We start from the raw sequence: 20254 nt of genomic DNA on the forward strand, positions 1-20254 counted from the left end.
CCACTTCCCTTTATGGACAAATTCTTGACGGAGTGCCTGAAAATGCAAGCCTCTATAGCACACATCACTGTTTCTATAACAACGCTACACTGTATCATTGCTTTACCAAACAGTCTGGAATGCATCGGTGCCAATTATTGGCAAGACAATGGCAAGTTGGCATGGTGGAGCAGAAACAGACTGGCCACCAGGCCATGGAGGAGACGCAGTGAGGGAACAGAGAGGGTTCTGCATATCACACTACACTCACCCCCTGACATCTAGCAGATGGGATAGCTGAGTGTGTCTCCTTCCGTCTGGTCTCTCTGTGCCAGGCCAGTCTGAACGATGAGATCCAGACAGAGGCAAGGGAACAGTCCCCTCGTAGCCAGAGAAGAGAACCTCTACCTTGGGGACTGGAGAGCAAGGCTGAGACTGTTAGTTTCAATTAGCTCCGCCACCATGAAGAATACTGTAGTTTTATGCTGCGTTTTACACACACACACACACACACACACACACACACACACACACACACACACACACACACACACACACACACATTTCAGAGGATTGAAGATGGGTTTCTCTCATTCTGAAATGTGAGATTAATACAATACAAGTTGCTGTCAGTCAATAATAATAATCATCATCGTCAGAGAGAGATTGGAGATACAAAGAGATGAGATAGAGATTACAGAACCACTTAGCCTGTCATGATCCACAAGCCTCAGAGCCACTGAATAAGCTGTTGCCATGACATTCTATTTGCCTAAATTCAAAGGAGAAAGAGTGTTCTCTTAATTACCTACAGTTCAGTCTGTTGCTACGCGCTACGGTAGAGTTCTTCCTTCTGGGTTTGGCCACCAGCAGGCTTTTGTCCCGGCCCAGCACAACAACACCTGGTTTAACTACTCAACTAATCCTCCAAAACTTTGATTAGCTGAATCAGGATCAGCAAATCATGTCTCGTGCACACCATGTATTTCTATAGGAACGTTCTGTAACCTCCCACAGTCTGGAATAAGTCCCAAAATAAGTGTCATTTATTCTGAAGTTTTCACCTTATCTTCTGTGTACCTAGCCTACCTGTCTGGGTGAATAGAGAATAGGGACGTCAGTGATGTTAGTGGTGCTGACAGAGGGTTGGTTGGTTCACACTGTGATGCCAGAACATGATTACGTCGGTGACCCGCGAGCTGAATACTAAACATTTCCTCGATGCTCATCAGGGAGTCGTTAGCGGTAACACCCCGAACAGCTGTAGCCTCTTCAAAGTGAGGGAAGAAAGCACTACTACCAAATGAATAAACTGACAACTGACTTGAGCCAGAATGCACATACAGAATAGAGGTCGACCGATTAATCGGAATGGGCGATTAATTAGGGCCGATTTCAAGTTTTCATAACAATCGGAAATCTGTATTTTTTTTTTTTTTTTACCTTTTATTTAACTAGACAAGTCAGTTAATAACACATTCTTATTTTCAATGACGGCCTAGGAACGGTGGGTTAACTGCCTGTTCAGGGGCAGAAAGACAGATTTTCACCTTGTCAGCTCGGGGGATCCAATCTTGCAACCTTACAGTTAACTAGTCCACCGCAATAACGACCTGCCTCTCTCTCGTTGCACTCCACAAGGAGACTGCCTGTTACGTGAATACAGTAAGCCAAGGTAAGTTGCTAGCTAGCATTAAACTTATCTTATATAAAAACAATCAATCATAATCACTAGTTAATTACACATGGTTGATGATATTACTAGATATTATCTAGCGTGTCCTGCGTTGCATATAATCTGACTGAGCATACAAGCAGCAGATTATATGCCAGCAGCTCTCAGATTATATGCCAGCAGGCGCGTAAACATTCACTTTCGTGCGTTTTGCCAGCAGCTCTTCGTTGTGCGTCAAGCATTGCGCTGTTTATGACTTCAAGCCTATCAACTCCCGAGATGAGGCTGGTGTAACCGAAGTGAAATGGCTAGCTAGTTAGCACGCGCTAATAGCATTTCAAACGTCACTCGCTCTGAGCCTTCTAGTAGTTGTTCCCCTTGCTCTACATGGGTAATGCTGCTTCGATAGTGGCTGTTGTCGTTGTGTTGCTGGTTCGAGCCCAGGGAGGAGCGAGGAGAGGGACGGAAGCTATACTGTTACACTGGCAATACTAAAGTGCCTATAAGAACATCCAATAGGCAAAGGTTAATGAAATACAAATGGTATAGAGGGAAATAGTCCTATAATTCCCATAATAACTACAACCTAAAACTTCTTACCTGGGAATATTGAAGACTCATGTTAAAAGGAACCACCAGCTTTCATATGTTCTCATGCTCTGAGCAAGGAACTGAAACGTTAGCTTTCTTACATGGCACATATTGCACTTTTACTTTCTTCTCCAACACTTTGTTTTTTTATTTAAACCAAATTGAACATGTTTCATTATTTACTTGAGGCTAAATTGATTTTATTGATGTATTATATTAAGTTAAAATAAGTGTTCATTCCGTGTTGTTGTAATTGTCATTATTACAAATAAATTTAAAATGTAAAATTGGCCGATTAATCGGTATCGGCATTTTTGGTCCTCCAATAATCGGTATCGGCGTTGAAAAATCATAATCGGTCGACCTCTAATACAGAAGCACGTACGCACACGCACACCACACACAAACTCCAGTTGTTCATTCAGCCCCCAATACTTTGATATTTCATTCACTGTTCCTTCCTCAGTCTCCCTGCATGAGATTTAAGATCTAGCTGTTCAATCACTCAAACATGGATGTCATATAACTGTGTGCAGTGTTCCTGTGTCACTAGACAGCAGAGCTGTTTGTGGGTGATTTTAAATCAAATGCCAATAGCGTAGGGACCTGTGGGGAAAGGCAGAGCATAAGAGCAGAGTAGTACAGGGGAGCTGGTGAAACAATAGAGCTCCTGGGTAGTGTTCAGTAGGCACCAAACGGAAAAACATAATGAAACAAATAAATCTAAAAGAGCATTCTGATAGGAGTTCAGGTAGTGACTATTCGTTTCGACATGTTTTCTCCAGTTTTCAGCCTATTGAACACTGCCCGGAGCTTTCAAAGCTCAACTCTGGGAGACGCAATCAAATCATCTGATAGCCAGTGCAGAAAAAGACATTGACCCATTCTCTGTGTTGTCTCGTCAGTAGATTAGTCTGTGTGTCGTTGTTGGTCGTTTGTTTCACAAGAGAGACAAATGATTGGTTATTTCTAAGAAATTAGTTTAGTTTTTTATGCCTCAGAGAGATGCTATGAGACACCATTGTAATGCAGGGCCAACATTAGAGACACTCCATCACGCCCCTCAAGCTCCATGGGAGAGCTTCAGCGAGAAGAAAATAGCCTAGCATAGTCTAAACACACGCACACACACCACAGAGCACATCACAGACCACACCACAGACCACATCACAGACCACATCACAGACCACACCACAGACCACATCACAGACCACATCACAGACCACATCACAGACCACATCACAGACCACATCACAGAGCACATCACAGACCACATCACAGAGCAAATCAAATGTGATTTGTTTGATTTGATTTTCTAAATCCTTAAGCAGTGCAGCGAACATGGAGTTGTGTCCCCCGAAGCTTCACACATCAAAACAATCTATTCTCTGACTTAATTACACTTTTCTGTGTCTCTCTTGATGGCTCTGCAAGCCATGCAGTGATGACATGTGATGAGAAGAGTCGTGACAGTTCCGTTATCTTATGGAAAGTATTAGCAATGCAGATGACCCGCACCAGGGGATGGAATGGTTTAGAACAGGAAAACCAGGGTTGGGTAGTAACTGCTTACATGTAATCAGTTACATGTAATATGATTACAAAAACAAACTGTAATCGGTTACATCACCAGCAAAAATATTGTAATCAGAATACAGATACTTTTGAAAAACTAAATTACTTCTTGGATTACTTTTAAATGCAGAAAGGATGTTTGCGGGAAATTACACCTTTCTGTTTTCTCAACGACATTCACTTCAGCATTGAAAAAAGGCGCAAATTTAAGTTTATTCCACCTGAGCGAGTCTGACGACAAGTCAGAGACCACTATGATGACACCAAATGCCTCTTAAGGGGGAATGTAATTTGATTACATTACTGAGTTTGGGTAATCCAAAAGTTACGTTACGGATTACAATTTTGGACAGGTAACTAGTAACTAACAGATTACGTTTAGAAAGTATCCTACCCAACGCTGAGGAAAACGCATTGAGCTATGATTTAGTTAGAACAAGGTAACCACCAGGATTTTCTCTACTTGAATGGACTAAAAGAAACAAGTAGCTTACATAATCAACACTTGATATAGTATATGCTTTTGATATAGCAAGGGCCAACATCCATCTGCCTCTGAAGCACTGTCTCTGAAGCACTGTCTCTGAAGCACTGTGTCTGAAGCACTGTGTCTGTGATATTTCAAGGTAAAAATGTGTTTTTTATCTGACAGATACTTATTTGTGAACATTCAGACAAATGCAAAGGGTCATTTCAATTCTGAGACAGATCCATACTGCCATGCAACTGGCTGGAGCTAGACCACGTCATCAAACTGACTGGAGGTCAGTCCAGTGATATCATCAACAGATTAAACCGGCAGCCTGGTCGGGAGGGAAAATATAATCTTCAATCACAAGTGAGCCCAAAAAAAGAACCCCATCTGGTTTATAGCCAGTGGCCAGACCGCCAGTGTTCAGCCAGCTAGACTAAGCCTGTCCAGAGCCGTGATATAGTGACAGACCTATAATCACAATCACACGGCAACACACAAGAACAATTTACTGGTGGGGTTGATGAGAGAACAATACGGTTGGATGAGGTTCGATAGACTTCAGAGGGTGATACTTTCTCACTTGGTCTCTTCAATGGGGAGTAGGCAATGTTCTCATTTGTTAATAACTGTGGGGAATAGTACACCTGGTCACGTAGATGGTTAAATCATTACGACCTCAAAGAAACACTAGGGGTAGTGAAGACAGTAAGGCCAACTATTCCTAACATACCAAAACACAACAAACACTCTACAGATACCAATAAGCTTAAAAACTTCTTGAATCTAGGGGGCACTATTTTCATTTTTGGAAAAATAACGTTCCCTAAGTAAACGGGCTATTTTGTCAGGACAAGATGCTAGAATATGCATATAATTGACAGCTTAGGATAGAAAACACTCTAAAGTTTCCAAAACTGTAAAGATATTGTCTGTGAGTATAACAGAACTGTTATTGCAGGCGAAAGCCTGAGAAAAATCCAATCAGGAAGTGACTCTTATTTAGAAACCTCTGCGTTCCTATGTGTCCCTATTGAGCAGTGAATGAGATATCAACCAGATTCCCTTTTCTATGGCTTCCCTAATGTGTCTAGTGTCACAATACATAATTTCAGGCTTTTATTTTGAAAACGCGTCAGTGGTCAGCTGAAGTCTCTCAGAGTGTTTTGTGCGTAAAGGACAAATGCGGTCATTGTTTCTCTCTTTCCTACTAAGAAGCCATCTGTTCCGGTTGATATATTATCAAATAGATATTTGAAAAACACCTTGAGGATTGATTATAAATAACGTTTGCCATGTTTCTGTAGATATTATGGAGCTAATTTGGAATATTTTTCGGCGTTGTCGTGACCACAATTTCCGGTCGAATTCTCAGCCAAACGTGAAAAACTAATGGAGGTATTTCGGCTTCAAAAATAATATTTTTGGAAAAAAGGAACATTTGCTCTCTAACTGGGAGTCTTGTGAGTGAAAACATTCGAAGATCATCAAAGGTAAACAATTTAATTTGATTGCTTTTCTGATTTTCGTGACCAGGTTGCCTGCTGCTAGCTAGGCATAATGCTATGCTAGGTTATCGATAAACTTACACAAATGCTTGTCTTGCTTTGGCTGTAAAGCATATTTTCAAAATCTGAGATGACAGGGTGATTAACAAAAGGCTAAGCTGTGTCTCAATATATTTCACTTGTGATTTCATGAATATGAATATTTTCTAGTAATATTTATGTCCGTTGCGTTATGCTAATTAGTGTCAGTTGATGATTACGCTCCCAGATCTGGGATGGGTAGTTACAAGAGGAAATAAATCCATTCCATATGCTCAAGTCCAGGAGGCGGGAATTAGAAACTGAAGCACCACCTGGAAACAACAGATGGCCTACAGATAGAACAGATCGAACAAAGATATGTCCCGCATTAAAAGCCAAGGCTATTTTAGTCATTCATGACATTATGGAGCTACAGTATAACATTGAATTGAGCTTGAAGTGATGTTATGGTAATGGCACACATAGGATACTTTTATTTTGAAGTGGTTGTAATAGGATATAGCACATCAGATATGCCCATTGAATGATAAAATTCTCAACCTCGTCCTTTTGATCATTTCCTCCTTTAAGTGGACTCTGAAAGTCGAGTAGTTTCAACCTGCAAGCGGAGAGTCCTGAAAGAAAATGACTTAAAACCCTGAACTCACTGTCCCTTCTGTTAATTGCACATCCCGCGCAGCAGCTAAATGAGAGGCCATCTGTCAAACTATTCTGCTGTGCTCGGTCTATTAAAAGGGATAACCTTCACCGCTCTCATTTCCACGGCAAAACAATGTCACCATGGAAATAAAGCATTGTAACTGAGGTGTTTGTTTGGACTGTACCTGCTGCGAGACCAGAGAGTCCATATAGAAACACCTCAGTCAATGTTCTGTAGAGACCTAGAGAGGGTCCATATAGAAACACCTCAGTCAATGTTCTGTAGAGACCTAAAGATGGTCCATATAGAAACACCTCAGTCAATGTTCTGTAGAGACCTAAAGATGGTCCATATAGAAACACCTCAGTCAATGTTCTGTAGAGACCAGAGAGTCCATATAGAAACACCTCCGTCAATGTTCTGTAGAGACCTAAAGATGGTCCATATAGAAACACCTCAGTCAATGTTCTGTAGAGACCTAAAGATGGTCCATATAGAAACACCTCAGTCAATGTTCTGTAGAGACCAGAGAGTCCATATAGAAACACCTCAGTCAATGTTCTGTAGAGACCAGAGAGTCCATATAGAAATACCTCAGTCAATGTTCTGTAGAGACCTAAAGAGGGTCCATATAGAAACACCTCAGTCAATGTTCTGTAGAGACCTAAAGATGGTCCATATAGAAACACCTCAGTCAATGTTCTGTAGAGACCAGAGAGTCCATATAGAAACACCTCAGTCAATGTTCTGTAGATACCAGAGAGTCCATATAGAAACACCTCAGTCAATGTTCTGTAGAGACCTAAAGATGGTCCATATAGAAATACCTCAGTCAATATTCTGTAGAGACCAGAGAGTCCATATAGAAACACCTCAGTCAATGTTCTGTAGAGACCAGAGAGTCCATATAGAAACACCTCAGTCAATGTTCTGTAGAGACCTAAAGATGGTCCATATAGAAACACCTCAGTCAATGTTCTGTAGAGACCTAAAGATGGTCCATATAGAAACACCTCAGTCAATGTTCTGTAGAGACCTAAAGATGGTCCATATAGAAATACCTCAGTCAATATTCTGTAGAGACCTAAAGATGGTCCATATAGAAACACCTCAGTCAATGTTCTGTAGAGACCAGAGAGTCCATATAGAAACACCTCAGTCAATGTTCTGTAGAGACCTAAAGATGGTCCATATAGAAACACCTCAGTCAATGTTCTGTAGAGACCTAAAGATGGTCCATATAGAAACACCTCAGTCAATGTTCTGTAGAGACCTAAAGATGGTCCATACAGAAACACCTCCGTCAATGTTCTGTAGAGACCTAAAGAGGGTCCATATTGAAACACCTCAGTCAATGTTCTGTAGAGACCTAAAGATGGTCCATATAGAAACACCTCAGTCAATGTTCTGTAGAGACCTAAAGAGGGTCCATATTGAAACACCTCAGTCAATGTTCTGTAGAGACCTAAAGATGGTCCATATAGAAACACCTCAGTCAATGTTCTGTAGAGACCAGAGAGTCCATATAGAAACACCTCAGTCAATGTTCTGTAGAGACCTAAAGATGGTCCATATAGAAACACCTCAGTCAATGTTCTGTAGAGACCAGAGAGTCCATATAGAAACACCTCAGTCAATGTTCTGTAGATACCAGAGAGTCCATATAGAAACACCTCAGTCAATGTTCTGTAGAGAACTAAAGAGAGTCCATATAGAAATACCTCAGTCAATGTTCTGTAGAGACCTAAAGAGAGTCCATATTGAAATACCTCAGTCAATGTTCTGTAGATACCAGAGAGTCCATATAGAAATACCTCATTCAATGTTCTGTAGAGACCTAAAGATGGTCCATATAGAAACACCTCATTCAATGTTCTGTAGAGACCTAAAGATGGTCCATATAGAAATACCTCAGTCAATATTCTGTAGAGACCAGAGAGTCCATATAGAAATACCTCAGTCAATGTTCTGTAGAGACCAGAGAGTCCATATAGAAACACCTCAGTCAATGTTCTGTAGAGACCTAAAGAGGGTCCATATAGAAACACCTCAGTCAATGTTCTGTAGAGACCTAAAGATGGTCCATATAGAAACATCTAAGTCAATGTTCTGTAGAGACCAGAGAGTCCATATAGAAACACCTCAGTCAATGTTCTGTAGAGACCTAAAGATGGTCCATAGGTACGTGTCTCTATAAGCAGAAAGTGTTGCGCCCTGACCTTAGAGAGACGTTTTATTTCTCTATTTGGTTAGGTCAGGGTGAGATGTGGAGTGGACATTCTATTTTTTTATTTCTAGGTTCCTTTATTTCTATGTTTTGGCCGGGTATGGTTCTCAATCAGGGACAGCTGTCGATCGTTGTCTCTGATTGGGAATCAAACTTAGGTAGCCCTTTTTCCCTCCTTTCAGTGTGGGTAGTTGACTTTGTTAGTGGCATTATCGCCCAGTTAAGCTTCACGGTCGTTTCTTTGTATTGTTGGCAACATTTTTATCAAATAAAGAAAATGTACGCTCACCACGCTGCGCTTTGGACTACTTATTCCTTCCAGACGGCCGTGACAGAAAGATTTTCGGTTGACTTTATGACCTACACCCCTTTATGACATTTCCATGGCAACTAAGGGTTAATTAGCTTATTTTTACGTAAGAGAACCTCGTTCTTGTGAAGTGTTGACATGTTTGGAATGGGTGTAATGACTCCTGGATCCTGTGACTTTATGACACAGTAATAGGCCTAATTGATGTTTCAGGGGAAACAGATGATTCCTCTTGCTGAGGAATAGAGGAATGCAGTGTCAACTCTGGTCGTCATCTTATAGCAAACAGGAATCTAAAGGTTGAAGAGGGCCTTAATTTATCATTTCAACCAAGATGTTCAAGAGTTACAAGTTAATACACAGGGTCAGACAAATCTGAAATGCAGATTTGTGTGCTGCGAGGTCAGGAAGTCATAGGCTTAGTTCTCCAGAAGGACTATACTAAGGGCTTTTGTCCCCCCACAAGCCATCATTGTTTGGCCTTAGCAGGAACACATACCCTCATTCCCTGCATATACTGTAAACCTCTCTCAGGTCATGACTGAGGGCAGGGGTATCAGAACACAGCAAGGTCATGAAACAAAGAAGGCTCAGGATCCTATTCTGGCATCAAACAAACAGTCTGTGGGTAGCAGAGCTCTCTCTCTCTCTCTCTCTCTCTGAAGATACAGTAATATAATCCACAGGGAACTAAAATAGTTTTTCTGCCCATTGAAGATCAAGTGTAATGCCCCAGAGATCAAACGTACTGTATCTCATCATCCCAGAATGCAGTAAATTAACTGCCAGTGTCTCGCAGCCAGGGAACTCCCACAGCCTGTGAACACATCTGCATAATTTTGTCGACAAAATTGAAAAGCACTGCGGTGCCAGCAGACCAATGTTGTATGGTTAGAGTGGCCACGGTGGGAGTGTTTCCTCTAATCAGGAACAACACACAGTGCTTCACAACAACTACAGACCCTGTCTGGGATGCAGCTGTAGAGATGATATGTGACAGAACTCATAAAACCATTATAACATTTTTACAAAGCTTAATTTTTTAAGTTCAAAATGTTTAAATATACATTATATACCGAACAAAAATACTAACACAACATGTAAAGTGTTGGTCCCATGTTTCATGAGCTGAACTAAAAACATCCAGATAGGGTTGCACATTTTGGGGAATATTCAGAGGTGGAAACCTTCCGTGGGAATTAACGGGAATATATTGGAATTAATGGTAATATAAGCAAATTAATATTAATACCAGTGAAATGTAGATGTTTTTTGCATTGGATATATTTACCATATCATATGGAGACATAAACATAAACCTTTTACCTTATCATAAGTAGACATAATTGCAAATTATTAAATCCTTCCAATAGAAATTTAAAAAACGATTTAGTTACGAATTTAACTTTAATTAAATGAGTTGACTCTTCACATGGGATGATTTCACTGAACAACAAAAGGGAATATTGAAGGATCCCCAATGATCCATCACATCTCCCAACAATGTTTTCAACATACATCTGTAAAATGACAGTCTAGAAACTAAAGCCTTGGTTGTCTTCCTCTCAGGCTTCCATGTCTTCTCCCTGGACCTCCTCAATATCTATCTCTTGAATATCAAACTCTGAGGCCTCATCTTCACTATCACTTTCTAACCTTGTTGAGGATGGCTCGTTGTCAGGCTCAAAAAGCCTCAAATTTGCCCGGAAGGCCACCAATTTTTCAACCCTTGTATTGGTCAGCCTGTTGCGTGCTTTGGTGTGTGTGTTCCAAAACATGGACCAGTTGCGCTCTGAGGCGGCCGATGTTGGTGGGATTTGGAGGATGGAGGAGGCAACAGGGGAAAGAGCCTCAGATCCACAAAGTCCCTTCCACCAGGTGGCTGATGAGATATGTTGGGACGACTGCCATATTGCATTTCCATCCTAAAGCCCTTGCTTGGAAGTGTACTTCGCCAGACTGCCAAGAACCTTACCCTCATCTAGGCCAGGGTGGCGAGACACAGTAGTGATGACACCATAGGCCTTGTTGATCTCTGCACCAGACAGGATGCTCTTGCCAGCATACTTGGGGTCCAACATGTACGCTGCGGCATGAATGGGCTTCAGGAAGAAGTATTCACGCTTTTTGATGTATTTCAGAACTGCAGTTTCCTCTGCTTGGAGCAACAGTGAAGTGGGCAGGGCAATACGGATTTCTTCTCTTACATCTGCAGGCAGGGTCTGAACATGAGACAGGATGGAATTGTCCCTCAATCCGTGCAATGGCAACTGCTATAGGTTTCAGGAGTTTCTGGCTGCTTACCACTCTCTCCCAAAATACATAATCCAGGAGACTCCTCTTGATGGGGCTGTCCATATCGGCAGACTGTTTTACCTCTAGAAGACTGTCAAACATGATGTCAACACCTCTCCAACGGGTGTTCCTTGGCAGCTTCAATGTGGTGCTCTTATTCTTCTCACTTTGCTTGGTGAGGTAGATTGCTGCTCTAACTTGATGACCCTTCACATATCTAATCATTTCCTTGGCTCTCTTGTAGAGTGTATCCATTGTTTTCAGTGCCATGATGTCCTTGAGGAGCAGATTCAATGCATGAGCAGCACAGCCAATGGGTGTGATGTGAGGGTAGGACTCCTCCACTTTAGACCAAGCAGCCTTCATGTTCGCAGCATTGTCTGTCACCAGTGCAAATACCTTCTGTGGTCCAAGGTCATTGATGACTGCCTTCAGCTCATCTGCAATGTAGAGAACGGTGTGTCTGTTGTCCCTTGTTTCTGTGCTCTTGTAGAATACTGGTTGAGGGGTGGAGATGATGTAGTTTAATTATTCCTTGCCCACGAACATTCGACCAGCCATCAGAGATGATTGCAATACAGTCTGCATTCTCTATGATTTGCTTGACCTTCACTTAAACTCTGTTGAACTCTGCATCCAGCAAATGAGTATACAATGCATGTCTGGTTAGAGGAGTGTATGCTGGGCGAAGAACATTCAGAAATCTCTTCCAATACACATTGCCTGTGAGCATCAGAGCTGAACCAGTTGTATACACAGATCGAGCAAGACATTCATCAGCATTTCTCTGACTACGTTCCTCCACTAAGTAAAAAAAACATCAGATTCCAGGAGGACCATGAGCTGTTGCTATCGCTAAGGTGTCGGATTCATAATTTTCACCTCGAATAGAAGTGTAGGGACTTTTGTCAGAGATTGCTTGTTGTGAGCGCTGAGGGAACTTTATGCACTTGGCCAGATGATTCTGCATCTTTGTTGCATTTTTCACATATGATTTGGCACAGTATTTGCAAAAGTACACAGCTTTTCCTTCTACATTTGCTGCAGGGAAATGTCTCCACACATCAGATAGCGCCCGTGGCATTTTCCTGTAAAGATTTTTTTTAAAATAGGATTTTAAAAAACAAATACATTTTTATGTACAGATAAATAGTTAAACAGATAGATTAAACAACACCTTTGTAAGACAAATGTTTTAAAATTAAACATGTATGGAAACATGTGAATAAACACTCCTCGGTTAGCAGGCTCAAGCATGCTAAAACCTACATGGTATCAAAAAATAATTAGCATAAATTGTTAAAAAGTTAGAAATGATTTAAAACACATTTAGGCTACTATTTACTAGTTAACAAAAAATAATGTATGTCATATAAAATATATTCACCCCACCCAGTTTTGTAATCAAAAAGCATGTAGTCCTTGGCTCAGACAGTGTAGTAGTGTGGGCTCAATAGCATCTCATTTGTGTGCAAGATCTTGAGAATCAGCTGTACATGTGATTCCATTCCATTCCATTGAATTGAGGATAGTTTAACCAAAATATGCCACAAGACGTAGAATTGCCTTACGTGTATCCCACAAAAAAAGGTTCACTGTTATTAGCTAACTTTTAGATGAATTTAAGCAAAAATCCCTAGGGCTTAACTTCCCATCGAAAAATTCCAGATACTGACTAGTTTTCTGATCCACGCCCCTGCCTTTTAAAGGCATCTGTGACCCACAGATGCATATTTGTATTCCCAGTCATGAGAAATCCATAGATTAATTTATTTCCATTGACTGATTTCCTTATATGAACTGTAACTCTGTAAAAATCTTTGACATTTTTTGAATGTTGCGTTTATATATTTTTCACTATAGAACAACATGTGAACGATCCAGTTATTTTTAAATGAAGTCATTTCTTAGAAACCATCCCTAAAAGGACACAAATAGGAAATACTAATGATCATTACAGGAGTTTACTTGTGTCTTTAAATTAAGGGAATGAACACCCCCACATACAGTGCATTCGGAAAGTATTCAGGCCCCTTCACCTTTTCCACATTTTGTTATCTTACAACCTTATTCTAAAATGGATTTTTATATATATATATTTATATATATATATATATATATATATATATATCTACACACAATAGCCCATAATGACAAGGCGAAAACAGGTTTTTAGAAATGTTAGCTAATTTATCAAAAATAAAAAAACTGAAATACCTTATTTACATAAGTATTCAGACCCTTTGCAATGAGACTCGAAATTGAGCTCAGGTGCATACTCTTTACATTGATCATCCTTGAGATGTTTCTACAACTTGATTGGAGTTCACCTGTAGTAAATTTACATGATTTGGACATGATTTGTCTATATAAAAGGTCCCACAGTTGACAGTGCATGTCAGAGCAAAAACCAAGCCAGGAGGTTGAAGGAATTGTCTGTAGAGCTCCAATACAGGAATGTGTCGAGGCACAGGTCTGGGGAAGGGTAGCAAACACTTTCGATCAGTTAACTCTATATTTGTACCAGAGGGAAAACAGTTACAGAGGCATTGTAGTTAGTCCTAACTGATGGTCGTATGAGTAGAATAGCAGAGTGACACAAGTCCTAACTGATGGTCGTATGAGTAGGCTAGCAGAGTGACACAAGTCCTAACTGATGGTCGTATGAGTAGAATAGCAGAGTGACAAGTCCTAACTGATGGTCGTATGAGTAGGCTAGCAGAGTGACACAAGTCCTAACTGATGGTCGTATGAGTAGAATAGCAGAGTGACACAAGTCCTAACTGATGGTCGTATGAGTAGGCTAGCAGAGTGACACAAGTCCTAACTGATGGTCGTATGAGTAGAATAGCAGAGTGACACAAGTCCTAACTGATGGTCGTATGAGTAGGCTAGCAGAGTGACAAGTCCTAACTGATGGTCGTATGAGTAGGCTAGCAGAGTGACACAAGTCCTAACTGATGGTCGTATGAGTAGGCTAGCAGAGTGACACAAGTCATAACTGATGGTGGTATGAGTAGAATAGCAGAGTGACACAAGTCCTAACTGATGGTCGTATGAGTAGAATAGCAGAGTGACACAAGTCCTAACTGATGGTGGTATGAGTAGAATAGCAGAGTGACACAAGTCCTAACTGATGGTCGTATGAGTAGGCTAGCAGAGTGACACAAGTCCTAACTGATGGACGTATGAGTAGGCTAGCAGAGTGACACAAGTCCTAACTGATGGTTGTATGAGTAGAATAGCAGAGTGACACAAGTCCTAACTGATGGTCGTATGAGTAGAATAGCAGAGTGACACAAGTCCTAACTGATGGTCGTATGAGTAGAATAGCAGAGTGACACAAGTCCTAACTGATGGTCGTATGAGTAGGCTAGCAGAGTGACACAAGTCCTAACTGATGGACGTATGAGTAGGCTAGCAGAGTGACACAAGTCCTAACTGATGGTCGTATGAGTAGAATAGCAGAGTGACACAAGTCCTAACTGATGGTCGTATGAGTAGAATAGCAGAGTGACACAAGTCCTAACTGATGGTCGTATGTGTAGGCTCGCAGAGTGACAAGTCCTAACTGATGGTCGTATGAGTAGAATAGCAGAGTGACACAAGTCCTAACTGATGGTCATATGAGTAGAATAGCAGAGTGACACAAGTCCTAACTGATGGTCGTATGAGTAGAATAGCAGAGTGGCACAAGTCCTAACTGATGGTGGTATGAGTAGAATAGCAGAGTGACACAAGTCCTAACTGATGGACGTATGAGTAGGCTAGCAGAGTGACACAAGTCCTAACTGATGGTCATATGAGTAGAATAGCAGAGTGACACAAGTCCTAACTGATGGTCGTATGAGTAGGCTAGCAGAGTGACACAAGTCCTAACTGATGGTCATATGAGTAGGCTAGCAGAGTGACAAGTCCTAACTGATGGTCGTATGAGTAGGCTAGCAGAGTGACACAAGTCCTAACTGATGGTCGTATGAGTAGGCTAGCAGAGTGACACAAGTCCTAACTGATGGTCATATGAGTAGAATAGCAGAGTGACACAAGTCCTAACTGATGGTCGTATGAGTAGAATAGCAGAGTGACACAAGTCCTAACTGATGGTGGTATGAGTAGAATAGCAGAGTGACACAAGTCCTAACTGATGGTCGTATGAGTAGGCTAGCAGAGTGACACAAGTCCTAACTGATGGTCGTATGAGTAGAATAGCAGAGTGACACAAGTCCTAACTGATGGACGTATGAGTAGGCTAGCAGAGTGACGCAAGTCCTAACTGATGGTCGTATGAGTAGGCTAGCAGAGTGACACAAGTCCTAACTGATGGTCATATGAGTAGAATAGCAGAGTGACACAAGTCCTAACTGATGGTCGTATGAGTAGAATAGCAGAGTGACACAAGTCCTAACTGATGGTCGTATGAGTAGAATAGCAGAGTGACACAAGTCCTAACTGATGGTCGTATGAGTAGGCTAGCAGAGTGACACAAGTCCTAACTGATGGTCGTATGAGTAGAATAGCAGAGTGACACAAGTCCTAACTGATGGTCGTATGAGTAGGCTAGCAGAGTGACAAGTCCTAACTGATGGTCGTATGAGTAGGCTAGCAGAGTGACACAAGTCCTAACTGATGGTCGTATGAGTAGGCTAGCAGAGTGACACAAGTCATAACTGATGGTGGTATGAGTAGAATAGCAGAGTGACACAAGTCCTAACTGATGGTCGTATGAGTAGAATAGCAGAGTGACACAAGTCCTAACTGATGGTGGTATGAGTAGAATAGCAGAGTGACACAAGTCCTAACTGATGGACGTATGAGTAGGCTAGCAGAGTGACACAAGTCCTAACTGATGGTTGTATGAGTAGAATAGCAGAGTGACACAAGTCCTAACTGATGGTCGTATGAGTAGAATAGCAGAGTGACACAAGTCCTAACTGATGGTCGTATGAGTAGAATAGCAGAGTGACACAAGTCCTAACTGATGGTCGTATGAGTAGGCTAGCAGAGTGACACAAGTCCTAACTGATGGACGTATGAGTAGGCTAGCAGAGTGACACAAGTCCTAACTGATGGTCGTATGAGTAGAATAGCAGAGTGACACAAGTCCTAACTGATGGTCGTATGAGTAGAATAGCAGAGTGACACAAGTCCTAACTGATGGTCGTATGTGTAGGCTCGCAGAGTGACAAGTCCTAACTGATGGTCGTATGAGTAGAATAGCAGAGTGACACAAGTCCTAACTGATGGTCATATGAGTAGAATAGCAGAGTGACACAAGTCCTAACTGATGGTCGTATGAGTAGAATAGCAGAGTGGCACAAGTCCTAACTGATGGTGGTATGAGTAGAATAGCAGAGTGACACAAGTCCTAACTGATGGACGTATGAGTAGGCTAGCAGAGTGACACAAGTCCTAACTGATGGTCATATGAGTAGAATAGCAGAGTGACACAAGTCCTAACTGATGGTCGTATGAGTAGGCTAGCAGAGTGACACAAGTCCTAACTGATGGTCGTATGAGTAGGCTAGCAGAGTGACAAGTCCTAACTGATGGTCGTATGAGTAGGCTAGCAGAGTGACACAAGTCCTAACTGATGGTCGTATGAGTAGGCTAGCAGAGTGACACAAGTCCTAACTGATGGTCATATGAGTAGAATAGCAGAGTGACACAAGTCCTAACTGATGGTCGTATGAGTAGAATAGCAGAGTGACACAAGTCCTAACTGATGGTGGTATGAGTAGAATAGCAGAGTGACACAAGTCCTAACTGATGGTCGTATGAGTAGGCTAGCAGAGTGACACAAGTCCTAACTGATGGTCGTATGAGTAGAATAGCAGAGTGACACAAGTCCTAACTGATAGACGTATGAGTAGGCTAGCAGAGTGACGCAAGTCCTAACTGATGGTCGTATGAGTAGGCTAGCAGAGTGACACAAGTCCTAACTGATGGTCATATGAGTAGAATAGCAGAGTGACACAAGTCCTAACTGATGGTCGTATGAGTAGAATAGCAGAGTGACACAAGTCCTAACTGATGGTCGTATGAGTAGGCTAGCAGAGTGACACAAGTCCTAACTGATGGTCGTATGAGTAGAATAGCAGAGTGACACAAGTCCTAACTGATGGTCGTATGAGTAGGCTAGCAGAGTGACACAAGTCCTAACTGATGGTCGTATGAGTAGAATAGCAGAGTGACACAAGTCCTAACTGATGGTCGTATGAGTAGAATAGCAGAGTGACACAAGTCCTAACTGATGGTCGTATGAGTAGGCTAGCAGAGTGACACAAGTCCTAACTGATGGTCGTATGAGTAGACTAGCAGAGTGACACACACAGACAACAACATACTGTAACATCTCTACATGTTTTGCTTGGTGTCTTAGATATGCATGTGAAGATTTGGCACTTAAAGCCAATAAACCAAACAAGGGAAGTATGGCGTAGGCCTAGCATACTTCCAACAGCACCACCCTGTGGTTTAGTCTACAGTACTCTAAATAGCTCCTACAATCAGTGTGGTACAAAAGTTCTTCACAATAAAATGGCATAACTACCTACTCCATCCAGTTTGCAACTAGCATGGTAGACATTCCATACAATGACCATGCAACAGCCTAAACCTTTCACAGTTTTAGGTTTAGTAGGACAGAAGAAAACGCAAAATGTTCAGAAAAACTGGGAGATATAAGTACCCTAACTTACCTCTTCCACAGTGAGCGGCATACATATTCTATATTCCTTCATCAACATATTCTTCCTCCGTCAAGACTGTTGTCAAAAAAACGACTAGAAGTTGAAACGACGTTTAGGTTCTGTGTCTTTTGGCGGTCTATGTCAACTCAAACTTATGCCAGCGCTAGGCAATTGTCATCAAAGATAAGCACGAGACTGATAAAAAACAAAACAATCTTTATATTTGATTAGAACAACTATGCTATCTCAGTCCAGCGTTGAATGTGAGCGTCCGCTATCCCACTGCAATCACACGACCGAGCAGAGCAAAGTAAATGCAGTCATCTTCTCACTGAAATCATGAGGGAACATCCACTAAAACGACCCATTAGCTAAATAATTGGCACGGTAAAGATCAGCAACGCTTCTGATGGTAATATTAGTTGTAAAAGAAAAGCATTACAAAAACGGTGATGAACTCTAGGCTAAATTCCCCTGAGCACTATCCAAGACTCATCCGAAGTGTCGTGTGGCAGCGCTAACGTCCCGGACAAAGCAAGCACACAGTGAGCTCTGAATTGAGCCACGTTGGTCCCAAATCAAAATTGGCGAGTTTGCTGTTGTTGTTCGGCTACATCATCAAGGTGATGCTGCTGTCTGGCGGTAAACTGACGATACTCTATTGCAACATTCAGCACCCCCTCTTTACTTCGCAATGAACAGAAAACAACTGCCCATTCATTCCGATCTGGAAATAGGCAAACTGGTCTCAGAGCATTTCGTAATATTATTTATGTAAATCCGAGATACTCATTTTGTTATGGTATGTTACGTTTTGTATGGCATGTATTCATTTGTGGATGTCCATCACCCATTTCATGTGTTATTTTACAAATTACAATTCATATTATTTGTTAAGAATTTTCAAAATGCAAAATATTTTACGAATTTGCATGTTGTACAATATGTTACGAATTTTCTAAATATACAATTTGTTACGAATTAGCAAAACGTATGATATGTTACGAAGCTAGCTAGGTGGCTAGGTGGCCAACATTAGCTAGCTGGCTAATGTTAGCTAGGTTAGGGGATAGGGTTAGGGTTAAGTTTAGGACTTATTTTAAAATGTTAGGGGAAGGGGAAGAGTTAGCTAAAATGGTTAACGTTAAGGTTAAGCAAAGAGTTAGCTAACATGCTAAGTAGTTGAAAAGTAGCTGAAAAGTAGTAATTATTTGAAAAGTTAGCCGATCTAAAATGCCAAAATTGTCCACAATGAGAATTGAACTGTCACCAAAGCTCCATAAACTACCCGACCTGTACCACCTGTACGCTCTCGTTGGTTGGCCCTCGTTTCATACTCGTCGCCAAACCCACTGGCTGCAGGTTATCTACAAGTCTCTGCTAGGTAAAGCCCCGCCTTATCTCAGCTCACTGGTCACCATTGCAGCACCCACTCGTAGCATGCGCTCCAGCAGGTATATCTCACTGGTCACCCCCAAAGCCAATTCCTCCTTTGGTCATATTTCCTTCCAGTTTTCTGCTGCCAATGACTGGAACAAACTGCAAAAATCTCTGAAGCTGGAGACTCATATCTCCCTCACTAGCTTTAAGCACCAGTTGTCAGAGCAGCTCACAGATCACTGCACCTGTACATAGCCCATCTGTAAACAGCCCATCTATCTACCTACCTCATCCCCATACTGAATTTAGTTATTTATCTTGCTCCTTTGCACCCCAGTATCTCTACTTGCACATTCATCTTCTGCACATCTACCATTCCAGTGTGTAATTGCTATATTGTAATTACTTCGCCACCATGGCCTATTTATTGCCTTAACTCCCTTACCTCATTTGCACTCACTGTATATAGACTTTTTGTTTTATTTTGTTCTACTGTATTATTGACTATGTTTTGTTTATTCCATGTGTAACTCTGTGTTGTTGTATGTGTCGAATTGCTATGCTTTATCTTGGCCAGGTCGCAGTTGCAAATGAGAACTTGTTCTCAACTAGCCTACCCGGTTAAATAAATGTGAAATAAAATTTAAAAAATAAAACTCTCAACCTTGGGTTGCTAGATGTTGTGTTGTATGCCCACCCATCCATTCCAACCAACAAGGCTACTTTCATTTTTCCTTTAAGTAATCATCTGCCTTATGTAACCATATCAACCATAATATATCATACTCGTTCCAATCCAGGATTAGAATTACTATGTTACATCTATTCTATGAGACCAGGCTGAAATAGGATGCTGCAACTGAAGTCACCC

General features: G+C 41.4%; 1 protein-coding gene across 1 annotated transcript in view; it reads right to left on the minus strand.

Moving 5' to 3' along the window:
• LOC110514490 (cytoplasmic phosphatidylinositol transfer protein 1) overlaps positions 1-18534 on the minus strand; it is a 115183-nt gene extending 96649 nt beyond the window's left edge. The window contains exon 1 of the mRNA XM_090194037.1: positions 18013-18534. Coding sequence (XP_090050163.1) covers positions 18013-18060 — 48 coding nt within the window. The 5' untranslated portion in view covers positions 18061-18534. The remainder of the gene's footprint in view (positions 1-18012) is intronic.
• Positions 18535-20254: the final 1720 nt, after the last annotated feature.

Source organism: Oncorhynchus mykiss, chromosome 12, assembly GCF_057628025.1.
Source record: "Oncorhynchus mykiss isolate SJ-2025 chromosome 12, ASM5762802v1, whole genome shotgun sequence".
In the NCBI taxonomy this organism is placed as follows: Eukaryota; Metazoa; Chordata; class Actinopteri; order Salmoniformes; family Salmonidae; genus Oncorhynchus; species Oncorhynchus mykiss.